The sequence below is a fragment of the Lipotes vexillifer genome, unplaced genomic scaffold, assembly GCF_000442215.2.
Source record: "Lipotes vexillifer unplaced genomic scaffold, Lipotes_vexillifer_v1.1 scaffold1282, whole genome shotgun sequence".
NCBI classification, from domain to species: domain Eukaryota; kingdom Metazoa; phylum Chordata; class Mammalia; order Artiodactyla; family Lipotidae; genus Lipotes; species Lipotes vexillifer.
Window position 1 is genome coordinate 676,330 of NW_006769464.1, and position 23,840 is coordinate 700,169.

General features: G+C 35.8%; 1 protein-coding gene across 2 annotated transcripts in view; it reads right to left on the bottom strand.

Annotated features, from left to right (window-relative positions):
• Window positions 1-23,840, bottom strand: part of PGR (progesterone receptor) — a 108,664-nt gene that overhangs the window by 25,137 nt on the left and 59,687 nt on the right. The window contains exon 4 of one of the 2 annotated variants that reach the window (XM_007445611.1): window positions 3,566-3,871. The exons of the other annotated variant lie outside the window; for it this stretch is intronic. Within the exon in view, the coding sequence (XP_007445673.1) occupies window positions 3,566-3,871 (306 nt within the window). The remainder of the gene's footprint in view (window positions 1-3,565; window positions 3,872-23,840) is intronic. 2 annotated transcript variants of the gene reach the window in all.

A 23,840-nucleotide genomic window follows, 5' to 3' on the forward strand; every position in this document is an offset into this window, starting at 1 on the left:
CCGCAGTTGGCTGAATCTGTGGATGCAGAACTGGGCTCACTGTAAAGTTACATGTGGATTTTTGACTGCTCAGAGGATCAGTGTCCCTAGCTCCCACATTGTACTAGGGTCAACTGTATAGTTGTTTGGGTGTCTTATATTCCGTTGGATTGAATGTTCCTTAACAGAGGGAATAATTCTTGTTCATTTTTTAAATTTTGTAAATATTGTGTTGCTTCAAGTTTCAAATAAGAAAACATTACCCACTGAAATTATAGCTAAATGTCAATGTGAAATCATTCATGTATAGGTACAATATGTCAGAGGCAATGTATCCTAAGAGATCGCTTGTAAATGTACTGTCATGAGGCTAAAGTATCTTGCAAGTCTCCATTAAATAGAAACAAAGATATCTCTGAAATACTATGGGAACAATGTTAAATACAATGCAATTATTGTAACAGGTCCAAGATAAAAGAAGAGCATAGACAAAGATGAAATGAGAATCCCTGACCAGGCAACATAAATCCTCTCAGGGACCTGCAGATACATGCCTTGAGGCCCTCTTGCATGCTGTCACCTTGGTAATGATTATCATTCTGGAGCTGATCTTTTTTTCTCCTGAGAAATTTTTAATATTATCTTTTTTCTTGGTAAAGTTAAAGGGCATTGGTTTATTTGGATAAACACATATAATTTACAAGTTTTAGTTCTTGAGCAAACACTTATTATATACACTATTTTAACTTCAAATCCCTACAGGTCTGCTATTCAAATGAGCTTAACCAGAGAACATATGATTCTGTGAAGAAGTGCTGTCCCTGTTTAGTTTAGGACCATGATTCCTTTCACCCAGATCTTCAAGGCAGATTTTTCTCCTTTTATGCCTCAGAGGGCCTGAAATCTGATCATAAGCTGACTTCCCAACTACACTTTCCTATTGTGAAAGAATTACCTATCTACCTACATGTTTTCCTAGCAGCATCTTTTTTTTTCACTGTAAATAAGTAAACTGACTACTAATAAGCTTCATTTAATCAAGGCCATCTTTCACAGACCAGTAACATGTGAGTGAATGGATAAAATAAGTTCCTCTTATGTACAAAACTGATGACCAGATGCTAGGATGTGCTGCACCAAAATGCATTCACACCATGCGCTCAGCCTTCTGGCTTCTCTTTCTAACACCACTGTTTAATTGTTAAGTCTTGCACACAGGAAGTATGCAATAGACATTTACTGAGCGAATCAAGTAAATAAAAACTGTACTCTGATTTAAAGTCAACTGACAGATTTTGAGTAGCTAATGATATACCAGATTACTTTATATATGTGTCCTTCAGAGTCCTTTCACAGAGGTTGATATAGTCACTCTAGTTCACTGATTATTTTAATCATTCATTTGAGTTATTCCCAGAATTCAGACCATGAAAATATGGTTTGAAAGACCATGGGCCACACTATACTTTAATAATCCTAATGTTTCCCTTATTATACAGTTAGTGAAAACAGTACATGTAATACTGGTAATGCCATCATTCTTGTTTACTTACACACAAATTACATTTTGTAACATTAAAAATGCTGCCACCAAATACAATGTAAAAATTTTCTCTCACTCTTTTTGAGGGTGTGTGGGGATCAAAAATCTAGAGAGATAATAGTGTTTCAATTTAAGAAGCTCACTTAGCTTTTTTCCAAAATGAGTAAATTATAGTTGGAATTATGACTGGTTATTTTCTAACTTTGCCAATGACAGTAGAATCATTTTAAACAATAGAGAACATACAAAATGCAAACAAAAGAAATATGAACTATATCAACAAACATCAAAGAAATAACCTTTTCCAAATCATAGAAAAACAGAAAAGTTTAAACACATAAACACTCATATATATATATATATATATATTTTTTTTTTTTTTTTTTGCGGGCCAATGTACTTCTTTATAGCTTCTGCCAGCAGAGGTACAAACATGATTTTCTGAGAACCCCAGTCGTTTCTCCAAATTAGGGAATTTTTCAGCCATTATTGTTTCTTTTTTTTTTTTTTTGCGGTACACGGGCCTCTCACTGTTGTGGCCTCTCGTGTTGTGGGGCACAGGCTCCAGACACGCAGGCTCAGCGGCCATGGCTCACGGGCCCAGCCGCTCCACGGCATGTGGGATCTTCCCAGACCGGGACACAAACCCGTAACCCCTACATCGGCAGGAGGACTCTCAACCACTGTGCCACCAGGGAAGCCCCAAACACTCATATTTTTAAACAGAAAATGTTTGCCAATGTTATTGTAATATTTTAATTTAATAAAGGTCTATCAAATTTGATAACCACTTTACAGTAACTTAAAAAAAAAATTCAGAACTTTTCTAGTGGAAAAAAATATTACCTGTCCAAGGCTTTTCAGCAAGAATGAAGCTAATAAGAACCTGGGCACTGTGATTTTTGATTTTACTTTATCTTCACTAGAATAGTGAATCTAATTAACTTTTCTCAACATGTATTTTTTAAAAGATTCAACAAACAGGAATCTATTTTTCTTTCTGTCTCATGTAACCTTGAATTTTCAATAACAGTTCATCTATAGTATTTCAAACATTTCAGGTAGAATAATAACTGAGAAATAATATTAAGGCAAATTGGGAAATGAATTCTTTTTTAAAAAGACTATTAAATTTACTTGGAGACTAAAATGGCATACTATGTTTAATTCTTGATCAGGTATTGGAAAAATAAACTGGTCTAAAGGAGTATAAGGATATTATTGGTGTGAAGAGAAAGTAACTTTGGAAAAGGACACAAAGATCAAAAATGTTCTATTTCTAATTATGGGATTAATGCCTCCACAAGTAATTACTACCCATGTATTCTCTTGGCTTTGCACTCTAAGATTTAGCCAGGTGAGAACTGCATCCCTGTAAACTCTTTCAACTGCTTGGCTCCTATGGAGCTGTGCTGAGAGAGTAAAAGTAGCTTATAAATAAAGTGACTGAAATCCTTTCATGATGATATAATCCAAATTCTCACTGCCTAGGTATAAATTCGAGAAAATAGTGACTGGAGGTTTCTCTATGTCCAAATTATTTGTTTATGTTTAGGAATTTTATTTCTTAATTGACTTTAGATACTCTGCTATACTCAATACTATTTTGATTTGTTATATGAATTGGTACATTCAGTTTTATTTTCAACCATGTGAGGTTGGTTAAATTAGGATTTGGAATGAACTAGACATTTCTAAGAAGATGGTCAGTTTGTCTTTTTTCTGAACTACTATATTATCTATGGTTTAACATATTGATTTATGCTAATACTTAACTATTTCATTATGTAAGTCTTGATTCATCAACAAGACTCAAAATGTTATCTATGTCTTTTGTATTTCCATAGCACACAGTAGGGTCCTAGACAAGTAACATATAATATAGGGTCCTAGATAAATATTTTGAACTGCTGAAACACATACTAAAACACCCTGTTTACACTATATTTAATTTATTGCACAGACTGTTTTATTTAACCACCCACTAGTAAAAAGCCATAGTAAAGTTTTTATTACATGCTATTATATACAAATAATTATTACCTGGCAGTAACTTAGACCACTTGACTACTGAAAGAAGTTGTCTCTCGCCTAGCTGATTCAGACTTGTCAGCAAAGAACTGGAGGTATCAGGTTTGGTGTTGTCGTGTCCTGCATAGACCACATCTGGTTCAATGCTCATGAGCAAGTTGATCAGTGGGGGGACCAACTGTAAGTCTTGATTTGGTGAAAAAGTGATTCTCTGGCTTAGGGCTTGGCTTTCATTTGGAATGCCCACCGGCTGTGAGAGAGCAACAGCATCTAGTGCTCTCATAACTCTAACTTTATTGAACTTTTTAAACTTTCGACCTACAGAGAAGAAAAAAAAAAAAAAAAAAGAAAGGAAGGTAATATAAATACATAGAAACTAAATATTCCAGCAGAGAATGATTTTTCTTAATTCTTAAAATTATAGCATTATAGGCTTTGGCATCTATCTCATAAAATGAGATACAATAAGTAAAAATGTTAGGTCTCAGACTTGGATTAAAGAATTAATTACACCAGCATTCACTGGGCTGATGGGTGTGGGTAATTACACCAGTATCCCATGCAAGGTTATGGAGCTTCGCAGTAACATGTAGAAAAGACAAATGGCTTTTAGCAGAAACCAAGCTCAGTGTTGGTTAATATTCTGATAGGACTGCCTTCCCAAAGTTAATGCTACAGACTACATAATTAAAACATAGTGTTTAGTAGATGTTGAATCTCCTTTTGAGTTTTATTCTTTTAAGAATCTGTTAAAAGATATGCATATACATATGCAAACCCCACAAAATCTTGTGCACAATTTCAGCGGACTCATGATCATTTGAAATTCCTTGAAATCAATACATGGACTATTATGAGATATAAGGACCCAAAGTTAAGAATCTAATTTCTAAATTAAGGGAGGAGAGAGTCTACATCTTGTCCTGATCAGGCCACATTTGTATTTCTGGACAATTTCTAAAATTTCTAGTTTGCTGAATTGTCATGTGTTAGGAAGAAAAACAGTCTGACACAGGGAGATGAGTAGAAATCTGCCTCATGAGGAGTGGTTGAAGGAGACCAAGTTGTAAAACTGGGCTACTGCTGGTTCCCAGGTGCCTTGGGGTGATCAGAGGGCAGGCTGGACTACAGCTCCCACCTGCTCTATGACAGGCATGGGCTACTTAACAGTATCAAGTGTCTGTGCTGTTTAAGCGAGGAAAAAGGGCTAAGGAAGGCTTGATAATGGTTTGCAATCATCTGAGCAGAGGCTGCAGTTTGTTGGATCTAATCCTTGTTCTGGCTCATAGACATGTTTTGTTTGGCTCACACAATTCTTTCCAGAGTTATGAAAGCATCTCTGAATTAGCTGGGTGGAGACAATCTGTTAAAGCCAAGCTACAGCTGCTGTTTTTGAATGGGGCACAGGCACTCCAACACCTCCCGGTTCCTACCACAAACTGGTAGTAGGCCATTGGTCAATTTTCTTAAATCAGGTCACTCTGCCCAATTAAGTTACCTGCCTGGTCTCTGCAAGCATTTGCCTTTGTGATTTCTGAGCTCAAGTATTGTCATAAAGAAAAAGGATTACACTTGTTCTATAAACCACCCCCCTCCAAAGTTGTGTTAGAATGGATAGGTGACAGAGAAACAAATGCCATGGGGTCAATATATAGAAAGCATCCAGAAATGTTTAAGGAGATGTTTCAAACAAGTTTCCTGGGGAAGGAATGAGTTACCAGAGGGAAGGGAAGTAATATTTGTGGAGTATCTACTATATGCCAGGAATTTTATATATGTATCATTTATGCCTCACAACAAGTAGGTATTATTAATTCCATTTGTAAATTGGGAAAATGAAGAGTCAAGAAGATGGCATGCCCAATGTTAGAGTGATAGAGCTCGGATTATGTGGACTCTGAAGTCCAAACTTTTTCTCACACAATCTCTCTGGCGTTTCAGGCAGGGACTTCATGGTCATTTGGTGGGATTCTGGAAAAGAGGTCTAGGCAAGAGATTGTGGGAAAGAGCACAAAGGTTGATTCCTTCCAATCCTAAAATACTGTGGTTAACAGAAAAAAAGACATACATCCTATCAGCCCCTTCCCTCCCCAATAATAACTCCAAAATGGTTTTCTTTTTCATTTACTTTAACCCCTTTTCTCTTTTTTATGCCCTTTCAGTTCTGGTTTTATCAGGATTTGATTACACTATGAAACCATGGAATCTTACTGAAAACTAAAGCAAATGTTTTACATTTTGTTCAGTGTAAAAAGCCTTACACCCAAAATAAATTCCAATTTCCTAACATGCTGATTATATATAATGCAGTTTGAATTAATATAGAAATGTTCACATTTCTGCTTGTGATCCAGTCTTTTCATGAGTCCCAGTGAAAAAAAGGGGGGGCATGTGATAAAAGCAAAGTTGAAGGATGAATTACAATTGAACTAGATCATTTACATATCTATCTTATGTAATTTAACTTGCAGCTCAAGGGTTTGAAATAAACACTAGCATTTCCATTTTAAAGATGAGGAATAGGTTTACAGAAGCTAAGTAATTGGCCAAGTTTATAGAGATAATAAATGCCAAAGCAGAGATATTAATCAAGGGTTAATTTATTTTATTCTTTCTTTTACTTACTCATAAAACACTGATTGATTGAGTGGTTTCATGTACCAGGCACCGTTTAAGGTCCTGAAACTACAGCTCTGAATAATCAAACAAGGTATCTGCTTTCATGGGACTTATATTCTGGTGGGAAGATAGAGAGGGCCCGCAAACAAATAAAGAGTAAGATAATACCACACAATATTATGCACTATGAGTGAAACGTGTAATGTAACAGAGAATGACTTGAGGGAACAGGACATTAAATAGAACGGTCAGGGAAAGACTATGGTCTTTCCACTAGACCACACTGCTGCACCTTCACATAAGCTTTATTTCTCTAAATCTGTAGGCTAATGACTCTTCTGGAGCTAATCAAGCAGTGTATGTCAAAGGAGAACTTTGCACACCAGGAGAATTAACTTAAAGAATTGAATAAATGTAAAGTATTATGAAGAGATCTTTTCCTAAAGTGCTAAATTGTTACAATCTTGCCACCTCTACCCTCCACCCCCTACAATGAATATGTTTGGTCTTCCCAAAATAAATCTTAAGAGATGTAATAACTCTTCCATTTATCTACAGCTTATGAACATGTGGCATGTGGGAAAAATGAACTTTGGGTTGGCCATATCTGGGTATGAATCCTATCATTTAGAAGCATTATATCTGGAGTGGATTATTTTATTTATCCAAGTATCAGTTTACTCACCTATTAAACAGGGCATTTACCTCACAATATCACCATTAGCCTAGGTAAAATAATGTGTAAAAGTATGTGGTGCTTGGCATATAGCAGACACTCACTAATGTTAGCTGTGACTTTTGGAACTTGATTAGAAAGAATTGAGAGAGGAAGGGAAACTATAACTTCATTTAGTTTGCATTTTCTGATATTAAAAAGTGTTCCTAATCACCTATTTTCTCCTCCCTCCAAAACCCAAGCAAACAAACAAACGACAAAGGCTTCTATGGTCAAATATCTTTAAGCAATGCTGTATTAGAAAAGTTAAAGTGATATCCTTACCTTACTTAGTACTGTATCTCAGAACCTTCAATACGTTGTATGGATTATGGATCTCTAAGAGAATAATATTAATATATAGTGTTTCCCAAGTATATCTGTCTTTTTCACTTGATGAAAAACCTGCCAGTATCTCATGAGATTAACAGTTTGGAAAACACTACTTTAGAATATTTTTCTCTATGAGGTTTGCATTTGAAATCAAGCCTATGATTTGGACCTCATTAGTTCCATTGTCAAGCTTGCAGTCACTGATTTTTCTCTTAGCAAGTTAAATAAAATAACTAACTGTTATTAAAAATACAGTTAACCTTAACTCCTCTTGACATTATATAAAATAGGAACTGTAAAGACACATGTACATCTGCACCAATCTTAATTTTAAATTGCCTTTGTTTCATTATAGAGTAAAATATAAAAAGTATTGTTTTCCTTTATTTCTATCACAACTGGCAACTTTAAGTTAAGGTCCAGAGCCCCAAAGAGGATGAAATTAGATTAAAATTTAGATATATAATTTTTGTAACCACATACACATTTGTAGATACAAATCAGAGTCCCCAAGGGAAGATAATGTTAAGAGAAGAAGAGGGTTAATGAAAAAGTTCCCCTGTTCTTGACAGTGATCTTCAGAGAAGATACCACCTCTTTGTCAGCTTTGTATATTCTCTCCAGTGTCCGGCAGTGCCTCAATAAATCTCTGCTGAATGAATGAAAGAATACATTATTATGTCTTTCTGTAGTTATTCTCTGTTGCTGCATTTGTTTCCTTCAGAGCACACAGCCTCCTCCTCTGCTAGGCTAATTGACCCATGAGGATAGGGGCCAGGTCTCTTTTATTTACCAATGTAGATCTGAAGCTTTCCAAACCATCTATCATACAGTGGACTAGTAATAAATATTTGTTGAGCTATTGAAGTTATTATTTTGACTTAACATAGATCTTGAAAAAGGAATATCACAGGAAGTGTACTAAAAAGATAATGTGAACAGCAATGTGATTTTTTTTTATTTGCTGGATTTTATATAAGGTAGTCTTTCAAAGAAATGATTCCTAGTCTTCATGTATAAAAATCACTATTAAATAATATAACAAACGAATCTATAGAATTTTATATAATTGTTGATTGATTAACTAGATAATGGCAAAAAGTACTCAGAATTCAGTAAAAATTTAGAATGACTCTGTATTGCAATGTTACTCATGTACTTCTGAAAAATAACAGTACCTGGTGGTTTGGTAACCTAAGTAGAGACTAGGTGTGTGGGCCCAGTAACCACCTCCCACCCACTATTCTCCCACCCCACTGCATCTATCTTCAGAAGCTTTCATTGTTTTGTGGGAAGGAGGGAAGACAGGTTCAGATGCTAGGGGTGGGCATGGGGGTATAAGAAAGAAGATAGGGAGAAGGACTTAATAGTTGTCTTTCATTTAACCTGATGGACATCATTTTGAGGATGGAATCAGATGCAGAGGAACTGATTTTTTGAGGCTTAGGAAAAGAGGAGATCCATCTGGAGAACATTTCCTTTGTAATCAATGTATAATATTGGTACCCCTATACTCTGCTTCCCTCCTGTTACAATGCATGAACTGCCTATGGTCTTACCATTTCAGCACTAAATCTTATTCCTTCACACTTACTCAATGACTTTTCTCTGAAATCATCTGCCCTCTTGTCTGCATGATAGTCCCTCTTATGCACAATCCATCCCATGAAGAGAAATTACTCTTTCTACTTCCTCTCCTCCCATTCTCCCTTGAACCCATTCCAGTCAGGTTTTTCTCCCTACTCCAATAAAATTGTTCTTGGCAAGGGCACCAATGATTTCCACTGGTCAAAATACAATGGTCAAGACTCAGTACTTATCTTAATCAAACCATCAGTGGTACTTGACACAGTTCATATTTCCTTCATCTATTCTTTTGGCTTCCACATAACTCACTCTTGTGGCACTCCTTTAGTCTCTCGGGCTTGCTCTTTACATCTTCTTGACTTCTAAGTCTTGGAGTTCCAGAGCTCAGTCCTCATACTTCTCTTAGATAGCTACACTCTCTTTATAGGTCTTAGCATCTACTCTTATATCTTTAATGTCACATAGATATGGAATGATTACAAATTTATAACTCCTGCCTCAACTTCTTCTGGGAACTCTAGACTTAACTATCTAATTGTCTACTCAGTATCTCCAGTTGTATGTCCAATAACACCCCTCAAAACTTAATATGTTTTAAACAAAACTTTGATACACATGCCCCAGAACTGCAGCTTCCATTTTTTAACTCCATTTACACACTTGCTCTGGACAAAACTCTGGTGTTATCCTTGATACTTCACTTATTCTCTCACTTCATATCCAATTCATCAGCAAATCCTGGTGGATGCCATAAAATTATAACCCAAATCCAATCATTTCTCCCCATTTCCACTGCTTCCACCATAATTTAAGCCACCATGATCAGAGCTGTATTATTGCTACATATGCTGGCTGATTTCCCAGCTTTCATCCTTGTACTTCCACAGTCTATTCACTACCCAGCTGAGTGAGCCTTTAAAAACTACAGATTATTTTACTCCTGGCTCAAGACTCTCAGTGACTAGTCAGCCTACTTAGAATGAAGTCCAAATTCTTTACCAAGCTCTACAAGGCCCAACATAATCTTGCACAGACAGTCTCTCTTATAGTCTCCCCAGCTCCATCCATACTGATGCCCATGTTCTTGGAACTTGTAGAATATGTTCCTACCTCAGGCCTTTACCCTGTTTCCCTTGCCTGAAATGATCCTTCCCTAAATATTTGCAAGATTTGTTCTTCATTTCATTTCAATTTATGCCCAAATACCACTTTATCACATAGGCTGTTCTTTCTCATCCTATAATTAGATATTTGTAACATATATACCCAGAATATACAAAGAATTCCTATAAATCAGAAAGATAAGACATGAACAGACATTTTATAGAGGAAGAAAAATAGAAATAGGCAAGAAAAATACAATTGATCTCATTAGTAACCAGAGAAATGCAAATTAAGACCACCATGAAATACAACCTATCCAGAATGGCAAAGACACACAAAAAGGAACTTTCATACAGAGCTGATATGGGGTGTGAACTGGTAAAACTACTTTGAAAACAATTTGGCATTATCTAGTAAAGCCAAGATGAACATATATTATAATCAGGGCATACCTTAACTACAGAAACTCTTGCACATGAACACCAGGAGACATGTGCAAGAATGTTTATAGCTAAACTGTATGTAGTAGCCTTCAAAGTCGAAACAAACAAGAATATTGTTAAGAGACACATAGAAAATCAGAAAACCTACAGAATTATACAAGGGAATGAAGGACCCTAAATTCAAGCTAGAAGTTTCCTGGAAAAACTGAAAGAATATGACATTCAAACAACATGCAAAGAAAGGATAAAGTATTGCATAATTATTCTTACAGTATATATGACTGAATCTGAATGGATGATGTTCCTATGAGTAGGAATTTATCAGACAAGTGTTAAGAAAGGTTCTTGAGAGAGAAGAGACATATTAGAAATGACAACTTAAATATAGCCTAATAGTAAAAATTCTGAACTATTTTAGCAAAAAACTGGAGAGGAGAGGGAAAACAGTTTCTGAACTTCTTTAGTATGTGTCAGTAAAATAATTGGTGAAATGATCAGTCATAGTTACTGTTTAATTCTGATATAATAAAAGAGAAATATAGATTTAATTATGACATCAGGATGGGAATGTAAGCACTAGCAAAATGGAAAAGCAGAGTAAAACTTCTAATTTAACAAGGAGGACTGAATGGGGAAAGTGAAATGAAAAGAAATATGACCAAGCCAGCAAAGTGAAAAAAGGGGAAAGAGGTAATAATGAGGAAGTATCACACACACTGAACAGAAAATGTGTTGGAAGAAATAAAAATTTTATATACTGATTATATCAACAAATATTAATGGACTAAATTTCCCTGTTGACATCAAAGAAGATCAGCTTAGGTTACAAAATTCTGTTTGTGGTTTTTACAAGAAACACAATAAAAACATAGGAAAATAAGCTGAAAATTAAAAGATGAGAAAGGTGAACCAGGAAAATACAAAATGTGGCAAGCAGAAGTAACAATATAATAACAGATAAAACAGAATTCAAGTCCAAAGATATTAAAATGAGACAAAGTAGTGATATTAAGAAAGGATAAAAGGTATTCTGCCCTCAAAGATGATATAAGTATATGCCTTTAATAGCAAACAATATAATAGTCAAATAATTAAAACAGAAAAATCCTCAAAAAAGAAAAACTTGATAAAAGCACAAAGTGGGAATACCCATATATTTCTTTCAAAATTTATATGTAAATAGGATAATTAATAAGCACAGATATAGAGAATTTAAAAAATAAAATATATACAAGGAATCCTTAATAACTTGTTTAAAAAATGAAAGCTTACTATATTCTTAAATATCATTAAAAATTAAATATTATCATTAAAAATATCAAAATTAACTAATTAACTTGGCACTTCACACTTTTCTAATTAAGTCCTTGATCAAAGAGGAAATTAATGTAAAAGTTATTAATTGTCTAGACATTAACAAAAAGAAGACAACACTTCAAATCAAAACCCATGGGGACTTCCCTGGTGGTCCAGGGGTTGAGAATCCGTCTTGCAATGCAGGGGACGCTGCATTCGATCCCTTGTCGGGGAACTAATGCCACATGCTGCAGGGCAACTAAGCCCACATGCCACAGCTAGAGAGCCTTCATGCCACAACTAGACAGCCTGCATGATGCAACTACAGAGCCCAAGCGCTCTGGAGCCCACATGCCACAACTAGAGAGAAGCCCGTGCACCACAAAGAAGCAAAGAGCCCACGCGCCGCAATGAAAAATCCTGCATGCCATAACTAAGACATGACACAGCCAATAAATAAATAAATATTTTTAAAAAAAACATGGAATGCAGTCAAATATAAAAAATATACACATAGGAGTAAATAATTTTGTTGTGGAAAAAGACGGAAAGCAAATGAGCTAAATAAGCATTCAGTTAAGACATTAATAATAAAGAAAAGGTCAAATAAACCATAAATAAAAGGAGAAAAATGTATCATATGATGTATCATAAAGGAGATAAATTACATATACTACAATAATTATAAGAATAAGAAAAAAATATTAAGTGTAACTCTCCTGAAATAAATTTGATAATTCAGGTAATGGAGAGTTTTATAGTAGAATATAAATTACCAAAATTGGCTCTGATACCAGTTTCACAGCCTAAGTCTTATCTTCTTTATCAACAAAAAATTTCTGATACCATCTTAAAGTAGAGGGAAAACTCAAAACCTTCCCTGTAGATTTTATGAAGCAACCTTAACCTTAAAGACATCATATTAGAAATAAAGATTAAACTGAATTATGATTATATAGCTAAAAATTCTAAATAAGCCATCAGCAAGTTGAATTCTGCAGAATTAAAAGCAGAACCCTATACTATGTCTCAGTAGAGCTTGTTCTAAGAAAAGGATGGTTAAACATTGAATATATACCACGATAATTCATCATATCAGATCAAAGGGGAAAAAAAATCACATGATTTTTATCAGTAGATGATAAAAAGGCTGTGAAAGGCAGAACAATAGCTCCTCAAAGATGTCCAGGTTATAATCTCAGGAACCTGTAAATATGTTACATTGGATATCAAAGGAAAATTAAACTTGCCTATGGAATTAAAGTTGCTAATCAGCTGACATTACACATAAGAGTATCCTGGATTACCGTGGTGGGCCTAATGGAATCACAAGGGTACTTGTGGAAAGAGGGAAGCAGAAGATTCAGATTAAGAGAATGGCATATTGACAAAGACTTGACTGTTGTTCACTTTGAACATCGATGGGAATTATGAACCAAAGAATTTGGGTAGCCTCTAAAGCTGGAAAATGCCAGGATATGGATTTTCCCCTGGAGCCTCCAAAAGGATGCAGTCCTGCTGACACCTTGATTTTAGTCCATTGGGACGCATTTCAGATTTTTGACTTCCAGGATTGTAAGATAATAAATGTGTGTTGTTTTAAGCCACTAAATTTGTGTAATTTTTTACAGCAGAAATAGGAAACTAATGTAAAGGCTTTTTGTTAATTCCTCAGTCAGGAATTCCCTGGTGGTCCAGTGGTCAGGAATACCTGCTTCCACTGCAGGGGGCACAGGTTCTATCCCTAGTCAGGGAAGTAAGATCCTGCAAGCCACATTAGGAGTCATCATTACTTTAACAAACCTCAAAGTAAAATAAAGAGATAAACATATAAAGACTATTTATCAAAACCCAACAGCAAACATTATATTAATAATGAAATACTTTATTTTCACATAAAATGACTATATATCTAGAAAACTCAAAGGATTACTAATAACCTATCAATGTATTGAGATGACTTAGTTACATGGCTAGAAAGAACATAAGTTTATAAAAATCACTAGATTTACCACTTCTAATAATTACCACTTGAAAAATAGAAGATATTCTACCACAACATACATGAAAGTTATAAAATACTCAAGAATATATTGAAGAAAAGCATGGGACCTGTATTAAAACTGTAAAATGCTGTCACAGGACACAAAACAAAAATTTGAATTAAGGAAAAGACATATGTTCCTGAATTGGAAACCTTAAAGTGTCAATCCTGCTCAAATTAATACATAAATTTTATACTGTTTCGATCAGAATCCAATGTTTTTTGGAATTAGAAGTGATAGTTTTACTGTTCGTTGAGAAGAATAAATGTGTGTTAGAGTAGCCAAGAGAATTTTGTTAAAAGAGCAACTGTGATTTGAATATATGCCATGCTATGTATTAAAATTTATAATAATACTACCATAACCCAAACATGATATTAAACCAAACTATTGAATTATTAATAGTTTCTTGGAATGGATATATGGATCAACAGAATAGAATGCAGAACCCAGGAACATTTACAAAATCCATGTACTACAACTTAATGTATGTTAAAAGTGGTGGGTGAGAGGCACTTCACTTGGCACATGTGAAGGCTACAGGGAAAGCAAAGAACATAAGTCCTTAAGTCCATTTTCATAATAGAAAGGTAAAAGGACTGCATGGAATAAGGACCACATGGTCCTTATTCCAGCTGAATAAGGACCATGTGATCACACCAACTACTTTTACCCCATGACCTGGTCTTCTAAATTTGAAGACCAGACAAGAGGTAGAGGAGAGAGAAGTAATGGAAAACTGGGAATTATTTTGGAGTTACTGATCGTATTTGACTGAGCAGAGACAAATGTACACTTACCATAACATCTTCAAACCTGCTTCCCTATTTTTCTTCTTTACATTTATCATCTTCTATCAGGCTACAGTATTTTATGTTATATAATTATTTTGGTAATTACCTCTGTCCTCAATGAAAACGTAAGCTCCTTGATGATAGCACAGCCCCTTGTATATAGTAATACTCAATCATTCTGTTGAATAAGTTAATAATTGCACAGCAACCAAAAAACTTGTTTGCCACAAAGGCTTGAACAATAATCTGGCTTCCTTCAATATTACTTCCACTTCTTGAATAATAGGAATAAATCTAAGTGGAATTTCCCTTCAGTAAAAGACATAATGTAGTGCAGAAGGTCTAGTATATTTCATAGTAGAATGTCTGGGTTCACAAATGCCTGCAAACCAGCTGTGGACACTTTTCAAAGTTACATTTATGTCCCCAACCACTGTTTCCCTCTTTCCATACCAAATCAAATAGCTGAGATTTCATGTCTTCTAGCTCAAATTATAAAGGGAAAATCAAACAAGGAAGGAAGATGAGGGGAACAAGCTAACAATTACTAAGTCCAATAGCAGGCCAAGATAGAATTATATAGACTTAAATGTGTAGTAAGTAGTAGGCATATTGTACAGAATTTAAGCAAAAATATTTTTAGAAAAGATAAAAAGGGAATGTAAAATAAAAAATCAGACGAATACAAATTAGAGTAAGAATTGTTGTAGGAAATGGCCTGAAGCAATCCTTTCAACTGTATTTCAAATATAAAGTGGCATCTAAGTTTCAAGAAATCAAAGAAGAGAAACACAACATTAAATAAGAGATGAAATAAATTACAAAAAAGAATAAGATAAAATGGGAGGTGGCAGAGAAAAAAATTTTTAAATAAAGAAAATTAATATACAAAAATATGTTGCATTTCTACACACTAACAAGAAACTATCAGAAACAGAAATTAAGGAAACAATCCGATTTACCATAGCATCAAAAAGAATAAAAATACCTAGGAATAAACCTACCTAATGAAGTAAAAGACCTGTACTCAGAAAACTATAAAACACTGATGAACGAAATTGATGATGACACAAACAGATGGAAAGATATACCATGTTCTTGGGTTAGAAGCATTAATATTGTTAAAAGGACCATACTACCCAAGGTAATCTACAGATTCAATGCAATCCCTATCAAAATGCCAATGGCATTTTTCACAGAACTAGAAGATATTTTAAAAATTTGTATGGAAACACAAAAGACCCCAAATAGCCAAAACAATCTTGAGAAAGAACAGAGCTGGAAGAATCATGCTCCCTGAGTTTAGACTATACTACAAATCTACAATAATCAAAACAGCATGGTACTGGCACAAAAATAGACACAGAGATCAACGGAATAGAATAGAGAGCCCAGAAATAAACCCACGCACTTTGGTCAGTTAATCTATGACAAAGGAGGCAAGAATATACAATGGAGAAAAGACACTCTCTTCAATAAGTGGTGCTGGAAAAACTGGACACCTACATCTAAAAGAATTAAATTAGAACATTCTCTAACACCATATACAAAAATAAACTCAAAATGGATTAAAGACCTAAATGTTAGACCAGAAACCCTAAAACTCATGAGAAAACATAGGCAGAACACTCTTGGACAAAAATCAGCAATATTTTTTGGATCTGTCTCCTAAAGAAAAGGAAATAAAAGCAAAAATAAACAAATGGGACCTAATTAAACTTAAAAGCTTTGTGCATGGCAAAGGAAACCATAAACAAAATGAAAAGACAACCAACTGAATAGGAGAAAATATGTGCAAGTGATTTGACTGATAAGGGGTTAATATCCAATATATATAAACAGCTCATACAACTCATCATCAAAAACAAACAACCCCATTAAAAAATGGGCAGAATAACTGAATAGACATTTTTCCAAAGAGGAAACACAAATGTACAATAGGCACATAAAAAGATGCTCAACATTGCTAATCATTGAAGTAATACAGATCAAAACCACAATGAGGTATCATCTCAAATCTGTCAGAATGGCTAACAAACAGAACACAAGGATCTGGCAAGGATGTGGAGAAAAGGGAACCCTTGTACACTGTTGGTGGGGATGTAAATTGGTGCAGCCACTGTGGAAAACAGTATGAACTTCTCTCAAAAAACTAAAAATAGAACTACCATATGACCCAGCAATTCTGCTCCTGAGTATATATCTGAAAAAAACCCCAACAAAACACTAATTTGAAAGGATACATGCACCCCAATGTTCACAGCAGCATTATTTATAATTTGCCAAGATATGAAAGCAACTTAAGTGCCCATCAACAAATGAATGGATAAAAAAGAGGTGGTATATATATATACAATGGAATATTAGCCATAAAAAATGAAATATTGCCACTTGCAGCAACATGCATGGACTTGGAGGGTATCATGCTAAATGAAATAAGTCAGAGAAAGGCAAATACTGTATGATATCACTTATATGTGGAATCTAAAAAATACAACAAACTAGTGAATATGACAAAAAAAAGCTGACTCACAGGTATGGAGAACAAACTGGTGGTTACCAGTAGGGAGAGGAAAGGGTGGAGGAGCAACATAGGGGTAGGAGATTAAGATGTACAAACTAGTATGTATAAAATAAACTATAAGAGATTCAAGACGGCGAAAGAGAGGAGGACATGGAGTTCATCTCTCTCCACGGATGCGTCAAGAATACACCTATAGATGCAACAGTTCTCACAGAACACCAGCTGAACACTAGCAGAAGACCTTGGATACCGGAAAGGACTATAAAGATCCCTGCATAACTGGGTAGGATGGAAAAAAGAAGGGAGAAGGAGGGGGAGAGGAAGCGGGATGGGACCTGCACCCAGGCCCAGGGGAACTGAAGCAGAGAAGAGATTCCCGAATTCTGGGAAGCCCCCTCTCTGAAGGGGAAATCGATTGGGACAGAAGGGAAGCATTTGAGGCTTTTGGAAGAGGGTGAAGCAGCCAATCTGTGGCAGATGGGACAGAGTGAGAAATATACAGACAGTCCATACCATGGCCCTATGTGCCCCAGACTGGGATGTGTGTTCACAGGTGTGCAAGGGAGCTGGGAGCTGGAGCGTGGGGATTAGAGAACAGGCCTGGAGCAAGAACTACTGTTGGCTGTGGGGAGATGGACTGAGGGGATGGGAGGGAGGAAATCCACAGCAGGGAATGTCTATGGAGGAAGACTGGACTGCCATGGAAGCAGGGCACTACTGCTGAGTCACAGGCAAGGGGAGGAACGACTATTGTAACCTCTCTCTCCCCACACGCTGGCGCCAGCTGCCGAGCAATAAAAAAAGCCCTCTCATAGCTGGCCATCATGGGCCGGATGCAAGGCAATAAAAAAAAAAAAAAAGCATGGCCACAGCTGGCCCTCACGTGCTTTATGCTGGGCACCAGAAAAGGCCCTCACTTGGGCGATACCTCTTGCGCCTGTGGCCACCGGCTTCCCTGTGCATTTGGTGCCTCAGGGGCTCCTGTGATCCAAGCATCAAACCACCTCTGCTCCCTGTCCTCACTGAGACAGACCCAAGAGCTCTAAGGCAGCCTCAGGACCAGACTCCTGTGGTGGACCACACGCAGAGGTGGGAATAAAACCAAAGCGGAGCTCCAGGGATGGGGCGACTAAGGAAGAAGATCGAAAAACTTTCCATCAGCTATACAAGCTGCAGATTAAATCCTCGTGGTCAGATAGGTAGACCCTGCGTCTATGGAATATCTGAGCAGACAATGAGTGTTCCCACAAATGAAAACAGTCTAGCTCTGGCAGCTGTGGACTTTGGGGGCATGCACACGCAGGAATTGGGCCAGATCAGAGTCTAAGTGATGCCCACAGGGCCCACAGTAGGTCCAGAGACTGGCCCAGAGGCAGAGGAGGGCCTCTTGGGGAGGCAGAGGTCGGCTGTGGCTCACAATGTGTGCAAGGACACTTAGAGTGGAGACCCCAGGGAAACATAATTATTACTATTAATTTTATTATGTTTTGATTCATTCTGTTGTTGGTTCTAGATTTTTTTCTTTCTTTGTTTTTTCTTTTTTTAATTTGTTTGTTTGTTGTTTTAGTATTTTTTATTTAGTCTTTTATGACCTCTGTGTTTTGTACCATATTTTTAATTTTTTGATATATTTCTATATTTACTTTGCTTTTTTGTTGCTGTGTTCTTTTCCCTTATTTTTTTCTTCTTCTTTTTCTTTAATATACTTTTTATTTTTCTTATGTTTCCATTTCTACTTTGCTTTTCTGTTGTCCTGTGTTTTTTCCCTTTTTAATTTGTTTTATTATTATTTTTCTTTAATCATGTTTATTGGCTTGTTCTATTTCCTTGCTTTATTCTTCAGTTGGCACTTTGCTTTGGTTTGTTTTTAGGTTATGTGTTTTTGTTAGTTTTAATCTAATTGTTTGATTTGGTTTTTGAGTTCTTCTACTTCTCTGGTTGTTCTCTTGCTTTCTGTTTTATTTGGTTCAGTTTTTGTTTCTCTTATGTGTGTGTTTCCTTATTTTTGTTTTCATTTGATTTTGTTTTTACCATTTCTTTGGGGATTTATTTATTTATTTTTATTTTTCTTTAATATATTTTCTATTGTATTATTTTAATTTCTATTTCTACGTTGCTTTTCTGTTGTTCTGTATTCCTTCCCCTTACTCTTTTCTGTTTTTCTTTATATTTCTTATCATTTTTGTCAGTTTGTTTTCTTTGCTTCATTCTCCACTTGGCACTCTGCTTTGGTTTTGTTTTTTGGTTTTATGTTTTTGTCAGTTTTCTTTTTAATTGTTTGATTTCATTCTTGGGTTCTTTTGCTTGTCTGGTTGTTCTCTTGCCTTTCTACTTATTTGGTTCTGTTTTCATTTCTTTTGTGTGCATGTGTATTTCCTTGCTCTTGTTTTTGTTTGCTTGATTTTACTTTTTACCATTTGTCTGGGGTTTTGTTAGTCTTTTCTTTCCTTTTAATCCCCTTTATTGCTGGGATGAGAGACTTCTGGGGTCTTGGCTCCTGGACCAGAAGTCGGGCCTGAGGTTCTGGGGTGGGAGCACCAAGTCTAGGACTCTGGGCCACTAGAGGATTCCTAGCCCCAGTGAAGATTAATCACCAAAAACTCTCACAGAGGCCTCTATCTGAATCCAAGACTGAGCTCCACACAACTGCCAGCAGCTCCCAGCACTGGATGCCTTACACGAAACAACAAACAAGACAGGGACACAAACCCATCCAACAGCACACAGACTACCTAAAGTCATACTAAGCTCACAGACACCCCAAAACATACCACCTGACACAGCCCTGCTTATCAGAGGGCACAAATCCAGCTCCACCCACCAGAATGCAGGCACCAGTCTCTTCCATCAGAGAGCCTACACAAGCCACTGAACCAACCTCACCACCAGGGGCAGAGAACAGAAGAAAGAGGAACTACAACCCTGCAGTCTAAAGAAAGGAGACCTCAAATGCTGTAAGTTAGTCAAAATGAGAAGACAGAGAAATATCTTGCAGGCAAAGGAGCAAGATAAAAACCCACAAGACCAAATAAATGAAGAGTAAATAGGCCAACTACCTGAAAAAGAATTCAGAATAATGATAGTAAACATGATCCAAAATCTTAATAATAGAATAGAGGAAATACTAGAAACATTTAATAAGGACCGAGAAGAACTAAAGAGCAAACAAACAGTAATGAACGACACAATAACTGAAATGAAAAATATTCTAGAAGGAATCAATAGCAGAACAACTGAGGCAGAGAATGGATAGGTGAGCTGGAAGATAGAATGGTGGAAATAACTGCAGCAGAGCAGAATAAAGAAAAAAGGATGAAAAGAATGGAGGACAGTCTCAGAGACCTCTGGGACAACATTAAGTGCACCAACGTTCAACTTACAGGGGTGCCAGAAAAAGAAGAAAAAAAGAAAGGGTCTGAGAAAATATCTGAAGAGATTATAGTTGAAAACTTCCCCAACATGGGAAAGGAAACAGTCAATCAAGTCCAGTAAGAGCAGAGAGCCCCATACAGGATAAACCCAAGGAGAAACATGCTGAGACAGATATTAACCAAACTAACAAAAATTAAACAGAAAGAAAAAATATTAAAATCAGCAAGGGAAAAGAAACAAATAACATACAAGGGAATCCCCATAACATTAACAGCTGATCTTTAAGCAGAAACTCTATAGGCAAGAAGGGAGTGGTAAGATATATTTAAAGTGATGAAAGGGAAAAAACTATAACCAAGATTACTCTACCCAGCAAGGATCTCATTCAGATTTGACAGAGAAATCAAAGGCTTCAGAGACAAGCAAAAGTTAAGAGAATTCAGCACCACCAAACCAGCTTTACAACAAATGCTAAAGGAACTTCTCTAGGCAGGAAACACAAGAGAAGGAAAAACCTACAAAAAGAAACCTAAAACAATTAGGAAAATGGTAATAGGAACAAACATATCAATAATAACCTTGAATGTAGACAGATTAAATGCCCCAACCAAAAGACATAGACTGGCTGAATGCATACAAAAACAAGACCTGTATATATGCTGTCTACAAGAGACCCACTTCAGACCTAGGAACACATACAGACTGAAAGTGAGGGTATGGAAAAAGATATTCCATGCAAATGGAAATCAAAAGAAAGCTGGAGGAACAATACTCATATCAAACAAAATAGACTAGAATAAAGACCTACAAGAGACAAGGAAGGACACTATATAATGATCAAGGGATCAATCCAGGAAGAAGGTATAACAATTATAAATATCTGTGCACCCAACATAGGAGAACCTCAATACATAAGGCAAATACTAACAGCCATAAGAGGAGAAATTGACAATAACACAAAAATAGGAGACTTTAACACCCCACTTACACCAATGGACAGATCCGCCAAACAGAAAATAAATAAGGAAAACAAATATTAAATGACACATTAGATCAGATGGACCTAACTGATATTTATAGGATATCCAAAAACAACAGAATACACTTTCTTATCAAATGCACATGGAACATTCTCCAGGGTAGATCACATCTTGGGTCACAAAACAAGCCTCAGTAAATTTAAGAAAATTGAAATTTTATCAAGTATCTTTTCTGACCACAACGCTATGAGACTAGATATCAATTACAGGAAAAAAATTGTAAAGAAAACAAACACACGGAGGCTAAAATATACATTACTAAACAACCAAGAGATCACTGAAGAAATCAAAGAGGAAATCAAAAAATACCTAGAAAAAAATAACAATGAATATACGACCCAAAACCTATAGGATGCAGCAAAAGCAGTTCTAAGAGGGAAGTTTATAGCAATACAATCCTACCTCAAGAAACAAGAAAAATCTTGAATAAACAACATAACCTTACACCTAAAGCAATTAGAAAAAGAACAAAAAACCCCCAAAGTTAGCAGAAGGAAAGAAATCATAAAGATCAGATCAGAAATAAATGGAAAAAAAATGAAGGAAATGATAGCAAAGATCAATAAAACTAAAAGCTGGTTATTTGAGAAGATAAACAAAATTGATAAACCATTAGCCAGACTCATCAGGAGAAAAAGGGAGAAGACTCAAATCAACAGAATTAGAAATGAAAAAGGAGAAGTAACAACTGACACGGCAGAAAAACAAAGGATCAGACAGACTACTACAAGCAACTCTATGCCAATAAAATGGACAACCAGGAAGAAATGGACAAATTCTTAGAGAGGCACAACCTGCCAAGACTGAATCACGAAGGAATAGAAAATACGAACAGAACAATCACAAACACTAAAATTGAAACTGTGATTAAAAATCTTCCAACAAACAAAAGCCCAGGACCAGATGGCTTCACAGGCGAATTCTATCCAACATTTAGAGAAGAGCTAACACCTATCCTTCTCAAACTCTTCCAAAATATATCAGAGGGAGAAAAACTCCCAAACTCATTCTACAAGGCCACCATCACCCTGATACCAAAACCAGACAAAGTTGTCACAAACAAAGAAAACTGCTGGCCAATATCACTGATGAATATAGATACAAAAATCCTCAACAAAATACTAGCAAACAGAATCCAACAGTACATTAAAAGGATCATACACCATGATCAAGTGGGGTTTATTCCAGCAGGAATGCAAGGATTCTTCAATATACAAAAATCAATCAATGTGATACACCATATTATCAAACTGAAGGATAAAAACCAAATGATAATCTCAAGAGATGCAGAAAAATCTTTCAGCAAAACTCAACACCCATTTATGATAAAAACTCTACAGAAAGTGGGCATAGAGCGAACATACCTCAACATAATAAAATCCATATATGACAAACCCACAGCCAACATCATTCTCAATGGTGAAAAACTGAAATGATTTCCTCTAAGATCAGGAACAAGACAGGGGTTCCTACTCTCACCACTATCATTCAACATAGTTTTGGAAGTTTTAGCTATGGCAATCAGAGCAGTAAAAGAAATAAAAGGAATCCAAATTGGAAAAGAAGAAGTAAAACTGTCACTGTTTGCAGATGACGTGATACTATACATAGAAAATCCTAAGGATCCCATTAGAAAACTACTAGAGTTAATCAATGAATTTTGTAAAGTAGCAGGATACAAAATTAATACACAGAAATCTCTTGCATTCCTACACACTAACAATGAACAATCTGAAAGAGAAATTAAAGAGACACTCCCATTTACCACTGAAACAAAAAGAATAAAATACCTAGGAATAAACCTACATAAGGAGGAAAAGACTTGTATGCAGAAAAATGTAAGACACTGATGAAAGAAATCAAAGATGATACAAACAGATGGAGAGATATACCATGTTCTTGGATTGGAAGAATCATCATTGTGAAAATGACTATACTACCCAAAGCAATCTACAGATTCAATGCAATCCCTGTCAAATTACCAATGGCATTTTTCATAGAACTAGAACCAAAAATTTTACAATTTGTATGGAAACACAAAAAAACCGAATAGCCAAAGCAATCTTGAGAAAGAAAAATGAGCTGGAGGAATCAGGCTCCCTGACTTCAGACTATACTACAAAGCTACAGTAATCAAGATAGTATGGTACTGGCACAAAAATAGAAATATAGATCAATGGAACAGGATAGAAAGCCCAGAGATAAACCCACGCACATATGGTGATCTTATCTTTGATAAAGGAGGCAAGAATATCCAATGGAGAAAAGACATCCTCTTCAATAAGTGGTGCTGGGAAAACCGGACAGCTACATATACAAGAAAGAAATTAGAACACTTCCCAACACGATACACAAAAATAAACTCAAAATGGATTAAAGACCTAAATGTAAGGCCAGACACTATAAAACTCTTAG